At 35.0% G+C, this 20,847-nt stretch overlaps 1 protein-coding gene across 4 annotated transcripts in view; it reads right to left on the bottom strand.

Annotated features, from left to right (window-relative positions):
- LOC136029864 (B-cell receptor CD22-like) overlaps positions 1–20,847 on the bottom strand; it is a 214,798-nt gene that overhangs the window by 140,873 nt on the left and 53,078 nt on the right. For all 4 annotated transcript variants that reach the window (XM_065708323.1, XM_065708322.1, XM_065708321.1 and 1 more), the window contains exons 2-3: positions 13,596–13,731; positions 6,553–6,758 (exon numbers count right to left, since the gene is read on the bottom strand). In XM_065708323.1, coding sequence (XP_065564395.1) covers positions 6,553–6,758; positions 13,596–13,621 — 232 coding nt within the window. In that variant the 5' untranslated portion in view covers positions 13,622–13,731. The remainder of the gene's footprint in view (positions 1–6,552; positions 6,759–13,595; positions 13,732–20,847) is intronic.

Here is a 20,847-nt window from a genome sequence, read left to right on the forward strand (position 1 = left end):
TAAAATATGAGCTAAGGAGGTGTGAAGTGGAGGCCATGGATAAAATTACCGAGGATCTGGAATATGCAGCTAGACGGCATAATAGCACAATATTGTACTGGCATGTTAATACCTTAAGAGGGAGTAATCAATCCGGGCTTGTCCTAGTTAAAGATAGGAACAGAGCCACAATTAGTGATAAGGAAAGGGTTAAAGGGAGATGGGTGGAATGTTTCGAGAATGTGCTAAACCGAGATACAGTTGCAAGAAAAGATATAGAGAAGAATAAGAAAGTTTGGATGTGAAGCAATATTTGTTTTGTGAGGAAGAATTAGCGACAGGACAAAAAGAACTAAAAAATAATAAGGCTCCAGGTGCTCACAGTGTGGTAAATAAGTTTCTTGAATATGGTGACTCCGAGGCTAGAAATCAGTTACTGAAGATTATGAACAGGATTTCTGAAAAAGGGGAAGTACCTAACGATTTTAGGAAAACCTTAAATAAACCACTGCATAAAAAAGTTGATAAGAGTGACTGATGTAATTATTGAATCATTAGTCTGGTCTCTGTAAGTAGCAAATTACTTTGTAAAATGATACTTTTTAGACTGAGAGATGCTGTAGACAAAGTTTTAAGAGAAGAATAGTAAGGTTTTAGAAATGGTAGGGGATGGGTCGACCAAATTTTTACTCTTAAGTTAATAGTTGAGAAGTGCCTTAGTTGTCAAACACCTTTGGTCCTCAGTTTTATAGATTATGAGCAAGCCTTCGGTTCTGTTGATAGAAGAGCTTTAGCAAAGGTCTAATCCTTATATGGTATACCAGAGAAGTACATTAAAATGATTAGTGCTATGTACAAGAATAATGCTGCTGTGGTTAAGGTAGGAAATGAGGTTAGTAGCTGGTTTTGTATTAAATATGAAGTTGAGCAGGGTTGTGTTCTATCCCCGTTTATATGGATCATTTTGATAGACTTTGTCTTAAGGAGGACAAGAAAGGTAATAAAGGTGACCAAGGAACTAAATGGGGAGGAAAAACTCTTTTTGACTTAATGCTGATACTTTAAGCATCCTAGATGAAAGATTGAGCAAAATAAAAATAAACTTTTAGAGGTTTTGCGAGTTTTACAAAGAGGTTTTACTAAGGCTAGAAATAAGTGAAGATAAGAGGGTGACGTTGTGTAACGGAAAGATTGATCAGGTGGGCATCTTCACTTACCTTGGTAGAATTATTAGTAAAGACGGTGGGAGCAGTGAAGGTTCAAAAGTAGAATAGCCAAGGCTCGCGGTGGTTTTTAAGCGTTAAAACAAGTTTGGAAGAATAGGAAGATAAGTCAGCAAACCAAGAGTAGAATATTACAAGGTACAATGATGATTGATGTCAAATATGGCTCTGAAGTATGGGCGCTCCGAAAAGCGGATGAAGATTTACTAGATGTTTTCCGGAGGAATTGCCTACGGATTGTTCTGGTTACCCAGCTGACTGATCGTATTTCAAACAGTAGGCTGTGCGAAAAGTATGGTTTGATCCCGCTTTCTAGGGCTGTAACGAAAGAAAGATTGAGATGGTTAGGGCAGGTTCTGCGGATGAAGGATGACAGATTGCCGAAGATTGTCCTTTTCGGCCGAACATCTAGTGCTAAGAGGAAAGCAGGTCGTCTTCGTCTGGGGTGGGAAGATTTCATAAAGAAATATTTAAAGTAAATGGGAATTTCTTGGCAGGGTGTAAAGAGGAAGGCTTTGAATAGATTGGGATGAAGGATGAGCTCTTTATTTTATTCTGAGCAGACCCGTACAGCATGATGATGCAGAGATAAATTTCCCACAAGTAGTGCCAGTTTTCCGTGAAATGCGACTAATTTCAGTCATAATTCTTGGCACATTTATGTCAATTCTTTTTTGGAGGTGGTTTAAAGAAATACCTAGAAAAGCGAAAATAGCAAGAAGTCAGCATATTATTATATATACAGGCTGTTCTATATTAGTTGGTTAGTATGTGAATCCGAAATGTAATGAATAGGACGTTATCAGCTCTTATTAGGCATTTCAATTACAAATAAGAAAATTTGGAGCTATATTAGTTTCAATTAAGCACTGGAAGTAAAAGTTAAAACAAACAAATTATTCCTGAACTGGATCCCATTCTACCAAATTCCATGACCAAACTATTCCCAATTTGACCCAGCTAGCTATAGTACAAAAATTATAAAAAGCACTAAGTCTTATTTTCTTTTTCAATTATTTCTTTTTCATTCAGGAAATTATATTCACCGATATCTACCTTCTCATTCTTAAATATTTGCATTTCTTTCATGTTTGCAGATATAAAGGATGTATTCATTTCTACTTTTGAAAGTTTTAGAAAAAGAAAATCTAATCTTGAACTGATAGATTTTGGAAAGTAAAAGCACCTGAAATATCAGGGTGAAAAATTTGACCTGAGCAAACGTGGCGAAACAAAACATTGAACATTTTTACATTTTTGTCATTAACTAGGCTCACCTTTTAACTTGACGATAAGATTTTAAAGGCTGTATTTCTGGAAAAATATTAAAGTAGAACATATTATGAAGTGAAATGGACCCCTGTATTTCTCATATTCCTTGTACTAAAAACAAGCATGAATCAATTAGGAAGTATTATCTTCTCAATGCAAAAAGCACATATGACACTTAAAATGAACAACAGTTTTAACTTTAATTAATAATTAATAGTTTTTTCTAAATTATTGGGAGGCAACTATCCTCCCCCTTGCCAAACCCCGTAAATGAATCCACTGATAACTACTATATGCTACTAGTAATAGGTTCTACTAAGCCAACAAAACTTTAGCGGCTTGTCCTCTACCCCTAAATGTTCAAAACTTCACTCATTGCTCCCTTCTAAGGTCCAATTTCGTGTAAATCCCTTCTGATAGCCTCTTCTCAGTTAATCCAAAAACGTCATTCTCTTCCTTTGGCCCTAGCTCATGATCACAAAGCATGGTTCTTTGTAGACTCTCATCCTTCATCCGTAAAACGTCACCTACCTATTTCTATGCCTCTTTCATTACAGATCTCAAAAATGGAAAATAGTGTAGATAAAACTGCTTAAATCAAACAGTTCGTGGTAACGAACTGTAGTAAGGAGCGACCCGGCTCAATAGTAACCAAAACTCTAAAAAATGGAATTTTGATACCAATAGTTACATCAAAATAATGGCATTTTATTGCTGATTTCAAATATATAAGTTTCATCAAGATTAGTCTTACCCATCAAAACTTACGAGCCTGAGAAAATTTGCCTCATTTTAGAAAATAGGGGAAAAAAACCCTTAAAGTCATACGATATTAACCAAAATCGCACCATCAGATTCAGCGTATTAGAGAATCTTATTGTAGAAGTTTCAAGCCCCTATCTACAAAAATGTGGAATTTTGTATTTTTTTGCCAGAAGACAAATCACGGATGCGTGTTTATTTGTTTTTTTGTTTGTTTTTTTTTCCCAGAGGTGATCGTATAGTCTCAGTGGTCCTAAAATGTCGCGAAAGGGCTCATTCTAACGTAAATTAAAAGTTCTAGTGCCTTTTTCGAGTGCACAAAAACATTTAGGGCATCTAGGCCCCCTCCCACGTTCATTTTTCCACAAAATCATCGGATCAAAATTCTGAGATAGCCATTTTATTCACCATAGTCAAAAAACCTAATAACTATGTTTTCGGGGCCGACTTACTCCCCCGCTGTCCCCATGGGAGGGGCTGCAAGCTACAAACTTTGACTTGTGTTTACATATAGTAATGGTTACTGGGAAGTGTACAGACGTTTTCAGGGGGATTTTTTTTTGTTTGGAGGGAAGAGTTGAGGGTGGAGGGTTAACGGGGAGGATCTTTCCATGGAGTAACTCTGATGGGGGAAGAGACTTTCAATGGAGGGGGTGCAAGATTTTCTAGCATTATTTAAAAAAACAATGAAAAAATAAATACGAAAAGTTTTTTCTACTGAAAGTGAGAAGCAGCATTAAAACAAAACGAACAGAAATTATTATTCATATGAGGGGTTTACCTCCTCGTAATACCTCACTCTTTACGCTAAAGTATTTTTAGTAATTTCAACTATTTATTCTACGGCCTTTGTGATTCAGGGGTCATTCTTAAGGAATTGGGACAAAATTTAAGCTTTAATGTAAAGAGCGAGGTATCGACGAGGGGCGAGCCCCCTCATATTTGGAATAAAAATATATGAATATTGAAAGTTCGCTACGTAGTATAATTTGTAAGTTACGTATATTTTTTACTTATGAAAACGTTAGTAAAAAATTATAAGTTATAGTTGCCTTTTTAAGCAATTAAATAAAAAAAACAAGTTTTTTTAAATGAAAGTAAGGAGCGACATTAAAACTTAAAAAGAACAGAAATTACTCCGTATATGAAAGGGGCTTTTCCTCCTCGACACCCCGCTCCTTACGCTAAAGTTTTTTATTGTTTTAAAAAGTAGAGTTGCGAGAAAGAATCAAACTTTAGCGCAAGGAGCGGGGTGTCGAGGAGGAAAAGCCCCTTTCATATACGGAGTAATTTCTGTTCGTTTTAAGTTTTAATGTCGCTCCTTACTTTCATTTAAAAAAACTTGTTTTTTTATTTAATTTCTGAAAGTTTTTGAATTAATGCATGTCTGATTTTGGCTCTCCGTACATAAATTACTAAAATAAAATTTGCATATTAATTCTTTTTTTGGCTAAATGGCTTTCTCTTAGTTTTGATCAGACGATTTTGAGAAATAAGGGGTGGGGAAGGAGGTCTAGTTGCCTTCCAATTTTTCGGTTACTCAAAAAGGCAACTAGATCTTTTAATTTTTAACGAACGTTTTTATTAGTAAAAAAAAACGTAACTTAAGAATTAACTTACGTAACAAACGTACATAACTTACGTAACTTACGTTACGTTTTATCCCAATTCTTTAAGAATGACCCCTGAATCAGAAAGGCCGTAGAATAAATAGTTGAAATTATTTAAAAATTTTTTAGCATAAAGAGCGAAGTATTTATCTCCTCCTAAATACCTCGCTCTTTATGCTAAAGCATTTTTAGAACCCTTCATATGCGTAATAATCTCTGTTCGTTTTAAGTTTTAATGCTTCTCCTTACTTTCAATTGAAAAAACTTTTTCATGTTTATATTTTCATTGTTTTTTTTTTATAGTAATGCTAGAAAGTCCTGCGCCCTTTTCATTGAATTTCTCTTCCCACATGAAATACTCCTCCAAGGAAAGATCCTCCCATATAGCCCCCTCCCCTGAACCCCACGCCCAAACCAAAAAAATCCCCCTGATAACATCAGTACACTTCCCAGTAACCATTACTGTATGTAAACATTGGTCAAAGTTTGTAACTTGCAGCCCCTCCCCCAGGGACTGTGGGGGGTAAGTCATCCCCAAAGACATAGTTATTATGGTTTTCGACTATGTGGAACAAAATGGCTATCTCAAAATTTTGATCCGTTGACTTTGGGAAAAAAATGAGCGTGGGAGGGGGCCTAGGTGCCCTCCAATTTTTTTGGTCACTTAAAAAGGGCACTAGAACTTTTCATTTCTGTTAGAATGAGTCCTCTTGCAAAGTTCTAGGACCACTTGGTCGATACGATGACCCCTGGGGAAAAAAAACAAAAAAAAAAAACAAAAAAACAAATAAACACGCACCCGTGATTTGTCTTCTGGCAAAAAATACGAAATTCCACATTTTTGTAGATTGGACCTTGAAATTTTTTCTATAGGGTTCTCTGATACGCTGAATGCGATGGTGTAATTAAGGTCCTATGACTTTTAGGGGGTGTTACCCCCTATTTTCCAAAATAAGGCAAATTTTCTCGGGCTCGTAACTTTTGATGACAAAGACTAAATTTGATGAAACTTATATATTTAAAATCAGCATAAAAATCCGATTCTTTTGATATATCTTTTAGTATCGAAATTCCGTTTTTTAGAGTTTCGTTTACTATTGAGCCGGGTCGCTCCTTACTACAGTTCGTTACCACGAACTGTTTGATCAAAAAATTGTAAGCCAATTAGGCCTCCTCCCTTGCTCCTTTTTTATCAAAATCTTCCGATTAAAACTATGAAAAAGCCATTTAGTCCCAAAAAATTAATATGCAAATTTCGTTTTAACTATTTATGTGCGGAGAGCTAAGATCAAAACACGCATTAATTCAAAAACGTCTAGAAATTAAACAGAAAAATAAGTTTTTTTAAATGAAAGTACGGAGCGACATTAAAACTTAAAACAAACATAAATTACTCCGTATATGAAAGGGGATTTTCCTCCTCAACGCCCCGCTCTTTACGCTAAAATTTTTTACTGTTATAAAATGTAGAGTTAAGAGAAAGAGTCAAACTTTAGCTTAAAGCGTGGGGCGTTGAGGAGGAAAAGTCCTTTTCATATACGGAGTAATTTCTGTTCGTTTTAAGTTTTAATGTCGCTCCTAACTTTCATTGAAAAAAAAACTTGTTTTTTTGTTGAATCCAAATTAAAAACCCAGCCCCTTTACAAAACTGAAAATAGTTGCCAGGATCAAAATACTTGTTGCGTAACAATGAACTTAATACTTACTCAAAATGTCCAGAATAATTCTGTAATGTTTTGTTGGAGAGCTTCTGAAATCCGTACGACAAACATAAACTCCACTATCCTTTGGTGCAATATTGGCAATCAGTAAACCTGCAGGCTCTATTGACGTCATAAAATAGGCTCGGGAGCCAAAAGCTTTGTCGCTTGACCACTTTGTCACAATACCATTCTTCATCCTTGCATCATAGCTGCAAAAGAAATAAAGGTGAGCCGGGAAAAGATCCCCGAAATTATCAAACAGTTCATGGTGAAGAATGTAGTAAGGAGTGACCCGGCTCAGTAGTAATAGTAGAATTTGGACCCCAATGGATACATCAAAAGAATCAAATCTTTATGCTGATTTTAAATTTATAAGTTTCATCAAGTTTAGTTATACCCATCAAAAGTTACGAGCATGAGAAAATTTGCCTTGTTTTCGAGAAAAGCGAAAAACAACCAATAAAAGTCACAAATCTTAATGAATATCACACCATCAGATTCAGCGTATTAGAGGACCGTAGTGTAGAGCTTTCAGGCTCCTGTCCGTAAAAATGTTGAATTTTGTATTTTTTGCCAGAAGAAAGAACACGGAGGCGTGTTTATTTGTTTTTTTTTTTTGTTGTTCTTTTTTCTTAGGGTGATTGTATCTACCCAGTGGTCCTAGAATCTCACGACAGGGCTCATTCTAACTGAAATTCAAAGTTCTAGTGCCCTTTTTAAGTGAGCCGGAAAATTGGAGGGCAACTAGGCCCCTCCTACGCTCATTTTTTCCCAAAGTCACATCACAGCTTGGACATAGCCATTCTGTTCAGCATAGTCGATAAATCTAATAACTATGTCTTTGAGGACTACTTAATCCTCCACAATTCAAAAGGGAAGGGCTACAAGTTATGAACTTTACCCATTGCTTACGTATAATATTGGTTTCTGGGAAATATACAGAAGTTTTCAGGGGAAATTTTTTCTGGCGGGGAGAGGGGGTCGGCTGGAGTTGTTACGTGGGAGGATCTTTCCATGGAGGAATTTAACAGGGGGAAAGAAAATTTCCATGAAGGAGCACTGGATTTTCCAGCATAATTAAAAAAATGAGAAATCAAATAAAAAAAAAAGTTTTTCAGCTGAAAGTAAGGAGCAACATTAAAACTTAAAACGAACAGAAATTATTACGTATATGAAGGGGTTCGTCCCCTCCTTAATATCTCGTTCTTTTCGCTAAAGTACTTTTAATAATTTTAAAAGAGCTATTTTTTCTAATTAAACGGCATTAGTGATTCAGGGGTCATTCTGAACGAATTAAACAAAATTCGAACTTTAGTGTCAAGAGCGAGGTATTAACGAGGTGGCGATACCCTTCATATACGTAATAAAAATATACGAATATAGAAGTTCGTTACGTAAGTTAATTTGTAATTTACGTATATTTATCAAACAGTTCGTGGTAACGAACTGTAGTAAGGAGCGACCCGGCTCAATAGTAAACGAAACTCTAAAAAACAGAATTTCGATGCTAAAAGATATATCAAAAGAATCGGATTTTTATGCTGAAATCAAATATAAGTTTTATCAAATTTAGTCTTTGTCATCAAAAGTAACGAGCCTGAGAAAATTTGCCTTATTTTGGAAAATAGGGCGTAACACCCCCTAAAAGTCATAGGATCTTAACGACAATTTCACCATCGCATTCAGCGTATCAGAGAACCCTATAGAAAAAATTTCAATCTCCAATCTACAAAAATGTGGAATTTCGTATTTTTTGCCAAAAGACAAATCACGGGTGCGTGTTTATTTGTTTTTTTGTTTTTTTTTTTGTTTTTTTTTTCCCAGGGGTCATCGTATCGACCAAGTAGTCCTAGATTGTTGCAAGAGGGCTCATTCTAACGGAAATGAAAAGTTCTAGTGCCCTTTTTAAGTGACCAAAAAAATTGGAGGGCACCTAGGCCCCCTCCCACGCTCATTTTTTTCCCAAATTCAACGGATCAAAATTTTGAGATAGCCATTTTGTTCTGCATAGTCGAAAACCATAATAACTATGTCTTTGGGGATGACTTACCCCCCACAGTCCCTGGGGGAGGGGCTGCAAGTTACAAACTTTGACCAATGTTTACATACAGTAATGGTTACTGGGAAGTGTACCGACGTTATCAGGGGGATTTTTTTGGTTTGGGTGTGGGGTTCAGGGGAGGGGGCTATATGGGAGGATCTTTCCTTGGAGGAATATTTCATGGGGGAAGAGAAATTCAATGAAAAGGGCGCAGGACTTTCTAGCATTACTATAAAAAAAAACAATGAAAATATAAACATGAAAAAGTTTTTTCAATCGAAAGTAAGGAGAAGCATTAAAACTTAAAAAGGAACAGAGATTATTACGCATATGAGGGGTTCTAAAAATACTTTAGCATAAAGAGCGAGGTATTCAGGAGGAGATAAACACTTCACTCTTTATGCTAAAATTTTTTTTAAATAATTTCAACTATTTATTCTACGGCCTTTCTGATTCAGGGGTCATTCTTAAAGAATTGGGATAAAACAAGATTTAGTGTGAAGAGCGAGGTATTAACGAGGGGACCAGCCCCCTCATATATATAATCAAAAATATAAGAATATAAAAGTTTGTTACGCAAGTTAATTCTTAAGTTACGTATTTTTTTTTTACTAATAAAAACGTTCGTTAAGAATAAAAGATCTAGGTGCCTTTTTAAGTAACCGAAAAATTGGAGGGCAACAAGACCTCCTTCCCCACCCCTTATTTCTCAAAATCGTCTGATCAAAACTAAGAGAAAGCCATTTAGCCAAAAAAATAATTAATATGCAAATTTCATTTTATATAATTTATGTACGGAGAGCCAAAATCAGACATGCATTAATTAAAAAACTTTCAGAAATTAAATAAAAAAAACAAGTTTTTTTAAATGAAAGTAAGGAGCGACATTAAAACTTAAAACGAACAGAAATTATTCCGTGTATGAAAGGGGCTTTTCCTCCTCGACACCCCGCTCCTTGCGCTAAAGTTTGATTCTTTCTCGCAACTCTACTTTTTAAAACAATAAAAACTTTAGCGTAAGGAGCGGGGTGTCGAGGAGGAAAAGCCCCTTTCATATACGGAATAATTTCTGTTCTTTTTAAGTTTTAATGTCGCTCCTTACTTTCATTTAAAAAAACTTGTTTTTTTTTATTTAATTACTAATAAAAACGTTTGTAAATAGAATTAAAAGTTATAGTGGCATTTTTAAGTAACCAAAAAAATGGGAAGGCAACTAGGTCCCCTCCCCCATCCTTTTTTCTTAGAGTCATCTGATCAAAACTTTGAGAAAGCCATTTAGCCAAAAAAAAAGTAAAATTAATAGGCAAATTTCGTTTTAATTATTCATGTATGATGAGCCAAAATCAGAACTTGCATTAACTCAAAAATGAAATTAAATTTTAAAAAACAAGTTTATTTAACTGAAAGTAAGGAGTAACATTAAAACATAAAACGAACAGAAATTATTTCGTATATGAAAGGGACTGTCCCCTCCACAACGCCCCGCTCTTTACGCCCAAAATTGACTCTTTCTCACAACTCTACTTTTTAAATCAATAGAAAAATTTTGCATAAAAATAGGGGCGTTGGGGAGGGGACAGTCCCCTTCAAATACGAAATAATTTCTGTTCATTTTAAGCTTTAATCCTACTCCTTACTTTCAGTTAAAAAAAAAATTGTTTTTGTTTCATTCTAACGAGGTTTGACCTTAGACACACAATGTCAGGGTTTTAATAGTCATGTCAAACCTCCAATTCGATTTAGGATCTACTGTACCAATTTAACCCTTCGTACATCGACTTTGAAATATAAATAATATCTGTTGCTGAAGGACAAAGTAGAACTGTCAGTGTTATTTGAGCTCATCATGCACATGTCCGAATTTGTTTAAGTTTAATATTAAAGTCCCAAAGAAAATAAGTTAAAATCCTTCTCCTCCCCCTTGACTAATCTTACGACTCGTTATACATGACACCATGACACCATTCTTTAAAAACCATGAGGTTTTTATGACAGTATCACATTTTCGTCAATGTTGCCACGGCGACCCATAAAAACGAATAAAAGCAAAATTGATAAATTAAAATTGAAAATAAATCGTCCGATAAATTTCAAAGATTAACAATTCGATGTTTCCCAAATTTGACTCTACTTTCAAAGGACAGCTAAACTTTCTTCAGGTGTTTGGTGCCACAAGTCTTCAGCTTCTTTGATTTTTCACCATCGTCTTTCCTTTGTTTTTGTTGTTTTGTTTTGTTTTTTTTTATTTAAATCAACTATCAGAAACCTTTCAACTGCATATACAGCTACTTTTGATTGAATATTGAGCTCCTGATTTTTCCCAATGATTTAAGATTTGTATATTGATTCCACCTAACCCGTTCAATCAGTAAAACTTAAGTTTTACTTTGGAGTTTTAAAGACTTATCAAGTAGTTCGTGGAAATGAACTGGAAGCAAGGAACAATGCGGCTTAATAGTAACCGAAGATTTAAGAAACAAAAGTCTTGATAACAATAGATACATCCAACAAATTTAATTTTGATGCTTACTCAAGATATATAAAATTCATCAAATTTAATGGTACCAATCAAAAGTTATAAGCTTGAGAAAACTTGTTCGATTTTTGAAAAGGGGGAGAAAACCCACAAAACATAAAATGAACTTAATGAAAATAACTCCATATAATTCAGCATACCAGCGAATCGTACTATAGAATTTCGAGCTCCTATGTACAAAAATGTAGTTTCAAATGTAAAAAAATGTAAGAAAATGTGGAATTTTGCATTTTTGCCAGAAGAAAGTAAACAGATGCGCGTTTACTTGTTGTTATTTCCCAGGGGTGAGTAGAACAATGGGAGCAGCCTCAATTGATTGGAAATTAAAAGTTCTAGTGCTCTCTTTAAGTGACCAAAATATTAGAGGGCGTTTAGACACCTTCCTACGCTCATTTTTCCCCAAACGTCCCTCAGTCACAATTTTGAGATAGCCATTTTGTTCAGCATAGTAAAAAAAAGCCTATTTTTTGTACTTTTGAAAGAGCTATTTATTCTAGTCAAACAGCCTTTGTGATTCAGGAGTCATTCAAAAGAATTGCAAAAAAATTCGAACTTTAGCGTAAAGAGCGAAGTATTGACGAGGGGGAATCCCCCTTATATACGTTATAATTTCTGCTTGTTTTAAGTTTTAACTGCTCCTCTCTAAACTGCTACTCTCAGTTGAAACAAAAACTTGTTTTTTTTTCAACTTAGTTATTCAATAGAGGCCGATTAAGGAAACACGATGTAACGTGATTTTGAAGTTTTGAGGCACACGTTCAATATTCTTAAGCTGAAAAACTGAAAGAGAAATCAAAAACTGAAAAGAAAAGCAGGAACGTAGTGCTTAAGGTGAAGCCGAGGAAATCAAATGACCTGCTTGCTTGGACGAGGGGCCGGGCAAGGGCCCCTCTGGCTATTACTCTATATATCTGGTTATATATCTATTATATAGGGGAGATATTATATCTCCCCTCTGGCTATATATCTATTACTCTGGGAGAAGACACGCATGTATCAATTAATTTTTGGGTGGAAAATGATAAAAATAAATTTTACTTGATAAGCTTAATCAGAAGGGATAATACATTTGAGAATGCTTATGACATCAGAGTTGGGCAGGCCCAATGATCCCTTCCTTTCGTACGTCCCTACCTGTTATGGCTGTATACAGCATTTTGACCTATGTGACTATTAGCTTGTCTAGAGTTTTTAACGTATAGTTCTTGGCCAATGATTCAGGTCAGTAGATCAACAATGAAATTTTTCTTTCTGATACGCAAAATCGTGCTCTGGATAGATGAAGCTTCCTGAAAACTCATAAAAAAATTCTTTTTATTTAAGGATAGGGTAAGAAAATTGTTTTTGGGGGAGGGGTAATATATCTTTTTCGATGGTCCTTACACAAGAATATACACTATATGTTTTTGTTTTTCACGCCTGTCGTCAGTGGCATACTTTTGTCCAGAAGCTGGGGTTGGAGGAGGGGACGAAGTTGGAGCCGATTTTCCATGATTAAGTGAAAATGACAGTGAAAACTGAAAAATGAGGCATGTAATACAAAAAGGCAAAGATATACTAAAGAAAACTAACCAGTTTCTTTGGATGCTTGAGAGGCTTATAATAGTTTTGACACGATTTTAAAAGAAACTAAATTTCAGCTAGGGGGGAGGCAAACTGGGATCTGGAGGGGGCAGGCTATTTTCCACCACCCCACCCCTGATTCATAACAATTTACGCCCCTGACTGTCGTTCAAAACACCCTTTGGCTAGTTTTAGGTACAATCTAGCAACTACAAAAGAAGAAAGCTCAAACTTGTTTTTGCTGAAAGTAAGTTTTCTAGGAGCTGATAAATGAAGAAGTTGCAGTAAGAGAAAATAAGCCACAATTTGTGATAATATCATTGTTTGTTGATTTAGGATATATGATTAACTAAGTAAGAGACGAATTACGATGAAATCATTTTGTTTCTGCTTATTATAGAATGACAATAAATTTAAAGAGAAATAACAGAGAAATCAGAAGTACAACATAGGGAAGGAGAAAATAGCACAAATATATTGGAGGGAAAAAAGTGGAGGGAGTTATAAAAAACACATTTTTGGGCACTTGTTGACACTACAAGCTCATTTTATAATAAAGATACACAAACTTTTTTTTCGGTGGGGAAGGGTATCCGAAAAAACAAAGTATAGGAATCAACTAGAAAAAACTTATAAGTTATTGCACCATACAAAAAAAAGCATATTCGTAAAACTATCAGAGCCTTGTTCAAGGTCGTATAAAGGGGGGAGGGCTTGAACATTCGTTTCCCCCGACATTTTTGTCAACTTTTAAGACCGTAACATATATGCGTATGAATACACTTTGATTGCGATGTTAATATATTTTTCCAAATCCCCCTCTCCGATAATAAATGAACAACGCAGGTTTCTTATTTCTATTTAGTGAAGCATTTTGTATTCACCAGCTACGGCTTGAGTCCTTACCTGTAAATAGGGATGTTGCCACCCATATTATCTTCTACCTTATACCAGAGGACGAGAAGTAAGGAATCATTTTTGCCGTCCGGCTGAATAGGACAGGGTAGAGTTGCACTACCTCTAACGACTGCTTCAACACGAACTATAAAATATAAGGCAAGGTATAGATTGAATATTAGTTTTAATTTAAAACTTGGTGAAGCGTATACAATCTGATATTGCTATAATACCAGGTTGTGAACATGTTAAGAATAGAATCACTGAAATTAACAGAAAATAAATAGGGAATGAACGAAAAAATGACTATAAGTATAATGTCTTTGCTTCCTTATTGAAAGCGGTAGTCATGGCACTGTTTTTGTTTATCTCGACTTTCAGAAGAGAAAAACTAAAGTGATTTTCCTTAAGCATATGCTTGACAAAGGTTGAGGATCATGACGTCCTTATAATCAAATAGCATTGTCATCCAAACATGGGATTAACAAAAGTACAGAAATCATCACCTCCAGTAGACTCTAAGCTGGTGAAGTGCTAGCTCTATAGTCCGAATTGACATCGTTTGGATCCCATAGTTCAGTTATCACAACTCAGAAGAAATTGACGATATTATTCGGTATCCTATCTAATCTCTTTCGACCTAGCTGAACAATTTGGCTATGTACATCAGAGAGATCAACTAAGGTACTTTAGAAAGAAAGAAGACATATATATTACTGGATGAAAAAGTCACATAAAAGAAAACAAAATCAAATTGTTTCTTCAGCAGTAATACATGGTGGCTTGCGTCCGGACTGTTTTTATTCAGTAATATTATTGGGAATCAAGCATTTCTGTACTATTTTCTTTGAATGTAAACAATATTCGCGGCTCAAGAAAAAACCTAAGAATCTGTGCGAAAAATCGCTAAAACATTTTAAAGTATCAAAAAACAAAACAAAATTACTAGACAAGAATAAAAATATCTAAAAATAGTGATAAGCCACTAGGGATGCCAGTCATACTTAATACGGAGTTATGGAAAGTGAGCTTCTACTCGGCTTAAAGTAAATTTGAATTCACGTACCAAAGCACATAAGGCACATATCATATTGCCCTTGGTAAGCTTCATTGTACATTTACAGAACATTCTGTTCTTTACCTTCCCGGGCTTAACCCCATTTTTAGCAAAGGGATATTAGTGATAATTCCGTCTTATTTCCGCTTCTGTAAATTTATTCTCTATCTTAAATAAGTTTTAACTTCCGAATATTACTGAGAAGCTGACTGGTTGAAACAAAACTTTTGGAAACACCGTTTCGACGTCTGTCAGATAATCACGACTTGAGCTGTTTGTTTTATTAATTAAATTTTTCAATGTTAGTGTTGATTAATGCTATTATTTAGTGTTATTGTTGATTTTAGTTTTTGTATCACGTTTTTTTCTAAAGCGTTTACTCCACTATTTGCCTTTTGATGTAAGTGACTTATTAATAAATATTATTAACTTTATACTTAGTGATAAGACTACTGGAGGCAGTATGATAGGTACAGCCCCACGGGCAAAGATATCGGGTCACACTAATGTCCTCTGTTAACCCAGAGAGATTTCTCTAGACAATCTTAGCACAAAGGTAGATATTTTACATCCTTTTTTCTCTCTAAGGTCAGGGGGCCTTAAGATCATGGTCAGGTGAGACCCTTTAGCAAGAACCTTTTATTGAAATCTGTTTGATTTTAACCAAAGTTTTTCATCTTAGGTTTTAAAACTCACTAGTTAGAAATGCTAGGCTGAAGTTATAAGCCTAGCGTCTTAAAACAATAAATAGTTTACACCTTACAGTTTTCGCAAATGGCTTCCAATTTCTGTTTTCAGTTTGTGACAATAAATATTAGACTAATAGCAAAATATTTAGTTCAATTAAGCAATAAGAAAGGGTACCAAGTAAACTACAAGAAACAAGAATAATTAAAATAGGCCTAAATGCAAAAAAGGAAACTATGTATAAGCGCTTGGGGAAAAAATATTACGAAGGCTACAGATAGATTAAATTATTATTCACTATTCGCCAGCATGCAAATATAAGTTGTAGCCAATCTCTTTTTCAGTTACAAAATACTCAACTATTCATTGTTTAATTTCCTCAAAAAATTCTCATTGCTTCTTGTACCATTGTCTTGGATGAGAAAGACACTACGTTCACTTAAGATTTGTTTTGTTATTAATCTGTCCTATTCTTCATAATAGGAACAAATTATGTTGGTAAGTAAAACAGGGCCACTGCCTTTCAGACTTAATTACTACTATTTCCACTACTAACAAATCATTGCAGTACCTATGTGGCTGAGGCAAAAACACAGCTGTGGAACCTCCTCCTCTTCGCCAATCTATTTAAAGCTTCGTTTTTCATCCCCTCGTATAATGTTCTTATTCCCTTTAAATGCTTTCTTATAACCTCTGCCCACCTTATTCGGGGACGACCTGCTTTTTGTCCCTCATGGATGGCCAAGAAGCAAAACCTTTCGCAATCTGTCATCTTGCACTAGTAAAACTTGGCCTAGTCATCTTAATTTTTCTTTGGTTATACCCCTGTAAGACGGGATAGGAATTAAAAAGTCTCAGCTATATTTGAGTTAAGTCACCTGGATTTTGAACTAAGTTTGTAACTTTTATGATCAAGCTTTATATCAAACAGATATTCTAGTTCAAAATAGTCCTTAATTTGGGGGAAATATTAATGTGATTCCATAAGAATTGATCTCCTACCAATGTATATGAAATTTCAAATTCTAAAAATAAACTTTAAGGCCGCTTCTTGTCCAAAACCACTATTCTGTACATAAGATAAACAAGCAAGGTATAACATAAGTTTATTCTGCAAAAGACTATTTATTTTACCCGCTGAATATACCATGATCTATGCTTAGCAATCTTTTAAAGTTATATTAATGAATTTGCTATAAGTCAAGGAATTTTGCATATCACCCCATGCGTGTTTTTCTGCTTCTCCCCTCCCCTAAGAATTAATAATCTACCAGTTATACAGAATCTTTTCTTGAGACCCCTCTACTCTCCACTAACCAAATTAGGAAATCTGTTTTCCAAACGAAGTTCCAATAATAAGCTGCAATACAATTTGTTAACTTTTTAGACTAGGATCTCAGCATAGTCTGTTTATCATCCTTTGATGTCTTAATTACGAAAAAAAAATAAAAGATTCAGCCTGCCAGGTATAAAAGAGATGCAGACTGGCTAATAGATAGGCTGTCGGCAGTTGCCTATCGACGCTTGACGCCTTAACAAGGTTTGATCTTGTTGGTTTCATTAGTGTTTTTGCTGTGATTTTTCTTTTCGTTCTTTGTTCTTATTGTCTCACTCCAATATTTCTCTTTTTTGTACATGTGGAAAACAACTAAATACAACTGTTTTTACTGGTCTGTAATTGATATGAAGATTAAACACGAAATAAGATAAAATAGGTTTTCTAGAAGTTGCATAAACATGAAACTGATGACATTTTCTTTTACAAAACAATATTTTTCTACTATTTGTTTTCTGAACAATAAACTACACCTTAGTAAGCGCTTGACAAACAAACTAGGGATAAACTAGACAAGTCTGCCCGTTGTCCCCTTACGCTTTGGTAAAATTCGGTCCCCGAACTACATCGAACTCCTTCATTTATTTCAATGCAGGCTTTACTGTTTGTATTGTTTTATATCAGAGATGCAATTTGGGGATGGGGGGGCTCCCCACTTCGTCCACAAAATATATATTTTTCAGTTTTTTTCTATTTTTCTGTATTTCTCAGCTGGTTTGCTCCTTTTTTAGTTTAATATTAAACTATCTTTAAACTATCCCTTTTAATAGTTTTAGTTTAATAATCTTTTATTTTAATAATATTAAACTATCCCGTATCCTTAGAATTTGGCCCTATCCAAAAAATGTCAAATACTTGCCTGTCCTTCTTATGTTTCCGATCTAGTTTTTGGTCATTGACAATGACAACAACCAAAAAACTGGACGAAATGGTAGTCTTATGAAGGGTTTACATAACTTGTACCCGACACGTGTAAACTAAATGTTGCAAATGCAGCTAAAAACAACACCAACTACGCAGCATATTGGGATTTTCGCCTATACATTTCTAATCAGCTGAAAGATGGGCTGATGATCAAGTTTTTCCAGTTGTTCCACTTTGTATAAAACTAATTTAACTCATAAGATATTTGGGAATTCCCTTTGCAATGTACTTTATATGAATGAATGAATTTATTTTATAACCCATCAATGTGCATGGGGATGGAGTATCAAAAATAAGAAAAAAGAAAAAGGAAGACACTTAATACAAATACAAATAAGAACAAATATATACAAACTAAAAACACAAATAAAATAGAATAAATTAGACTTTTCAAAAAGGTAAACCACTCCAAGGGTGGCAAACCTCTTTTTACGACAAGTTTACATATAAATTATCCAGCTGTACGATTGGGTCGAGAACTCCGTAATGTTGTTTCACTACGGTGTTACAGGACCATATCGGAACACTCAGAAGAAACTTCGCATGACGAAAAAATAGCTTTCTAATTTGCTTCTTGTCACTTTCATTCAGAATAATGTGAACGGAGCTAAGAACAAAACATAGGGAAGAACAACAGCATTATACATTTTCGCGAGGAGCTTTTTTGTCATATTTGTTTGCGACAGCACTAAAGAAGCATAAGCAGCCCTGATTTTCTTTTCAGTTCAAGCCACCAGTAACTTTCTTGTTGAAGATACTGAATCTCCAATAGGTAGACCTAGGTAAATAAGTTCTTGAGACGGGGCAACGGATGCTCCACCAAAATTCACTGAAGTTGAAGCCAACTCAGACGGGCAATTAAACAGAAGAACTTGGGATTTCCCAGCGTTAAGATTCAACCCAATCTTTCAAAATTCACTCGAAATCACATTAAAAGTCTTCTCTAGACTAGACACTGACGACTCAAGTTTAGCAAGTCATCTGTATAACATAATACCGACGCCTTAGTCGCTTTTACAACACACGAAATCGGTATGCTATCCTGAGCTGGCAGTGTAGCATTATTATACACCATCGGTGACGTAATTGCGCCCTGTTTACTACCTGTATACACAGGGATATCAAATATAGGCGTTTCAAAACTTGTCACTAAGCCTCTTAACAATTAAATAAAAAACAAGTTTTTTTACAACTGAAAGTAAGGAGAAACATCAAAATTTAAAACGAACAGAAATTATCTCATATGCGAAGGGGGTTGTCACCTTTTCACTGCCTAGCTCTGTGCGCTAAATTTTGACTTTGTGTTCCAATTATTTAGGAATGGCTCCTGAGACACAAGCGCCGTTCATTTAGAATAATAAGCTTTTCCAAAAGTTCTTAAATTTTTTTTAGCATAAATAGCGAAGTATTGAGGAAGTGGAGGCTCCCAAAATTTCATAATTATATCTTTTCATTTTAGTTTTTAATATTGCTCCTTACTTTCAGTTGAAAAAACTTTTCTTTATTAATTTAATTTTTGATCATTTCAAAAGCACCCCAGGATATCTGAATCCTCCATCGATGGATAATTCTTTCCCCAAGTGGAACGTTTTTCCCACGTGAAACACAACCAACCAAGAAAATTCCTCCGTACAATTCCATTCTAGTTTAAAATCCCCCTTAGTTAGTTCTGACGATTTTTCGGTCCGGTGTTATTGTTTTGTTCTGTATAAATATATTAGTTCTAATTTGAATCCCTTAGTATTTCCACTTTTGACGATTGCTATATAAGTGGTCAAAATATCCAGACTTTTCTATCTGAAATGTCCAGACCTTTCACGATATTCTAGAACTATTTGTTCGATGCGGTCACCCCTGGGGAAAACAAACAAATAAATAAAAAAACGAACAAACAAACAAATAAACACGCATCCGTAAAAGGCAATTGGAGACGCTAAAAAATGACTGTGGTATCGAATCTATTAGGAGTTTCAGAAACTCATATCCTGTGGGTAGGAAGTATGAAATTAGGTGATCTAGAATTTGCTCACTCAGGCAGGAGGATGGGGTACATAGACAGGGAGTAGTGACATACCAGTGACTCAGATGAATTTTACTTACAGTTGCAGGAGCGAATAGACAGGGTATCAGGTAGAAATATGGTGTTTTTGCTAAGAGATTTTAACGTCCAGGTTGGTAGAAATAGGGATAAATGGTATCCTAGCCTAGGCAAGTTTGGTGTAGGAAAAGAAAACAGCAATGGATATAGACTTACGCAATTTTTCAGGTATAACAACCTAGTTATAACCAATACGAATGATCCATAATTTGACATGGTATTCACGTGATGGTAAAACATGAAACCTCATTGATTATGTTATTATAAACCGAGGACTAGCAGGATCAATACAAGATACTAGGACGGACAGGAGTGCTGTTATCGATGTTAAAAATAAAGATCACCATCGAGTAGTGTCTAAGGTTAATTTAAAGCTAAAATTTCGGAAGTGTAACTACCACCCGGAAAGTTATGATGTTGCTAGACTCCAGGATGAAAATTTGAGAAAACCTTCCAGGAACAGTTGAATACTAAACTTGAGAGTTTAAAATTTCACAATGTGGAAGTGTCTTAGGAAAGAGGGCTAAGATTGCAACTAGGAATATAAGTGAAAAAAGCTTTATGTTTAATAGAGAGTAGAAGGGGTTTGTACAAGAATTATCTGAGTGATAGATCGTATGAAAACAAAAGGAATGTAAAGAAAGTGGCGAAAGCATCAAAATATGAACTAAGGAAATGTGAAGTGGAAGCCATGGATGAAATTGCTGAGAATCTGGAAGATGTAGCTAGACGGCATAATCGTAAAATATTATACTGGCATGTTAATAAATTGAGAGGGGGTAGTCAATCCGGACTAGTCCCAGTTAAAGATAGGAATGGGGCCACAATTAGTGATAAAGAAAAATTTAGAGAAAGATGGGCGGAAAATTTGAGAATGTGCTAAAGCGAGATACTGTTGCAGGAAAAGATATAGATGAAAATGAAAAAAGTTTGTGATAGCTTGGATGTGAATACCTTGGGAGGAAGAATTAGCGACAGTGCTAAAAGAATTAAAAAATAATGAGGCTCCAGATGCTGATAGTGTGACAAATGATTTTCTTAAATATGGTGGCTCTGAGGTTATAAATAAGCTACTGAAAACTATGAATACGATTTTTGAAAAAGGTAAAATACCTAATAATTTTAAGAAAACCTTAATTAAATCACTGTATAAGAAAGG

This window comes from Artemia franciscana, chromosome 8 (genome assembly GCF_032884065.1).
Source record: "Artemia franciscana chromosome 8, ASM3288406v1, whole genome shotgun sequence".
In the NCBI taxonomy this organism is placed as follows: domain Eukaryota; kingdom Metazoa; phylum Arthropoda; class Branchiopoda; order Anostraca; family Artemiidae; genus Artemia; species Artemia franciscana.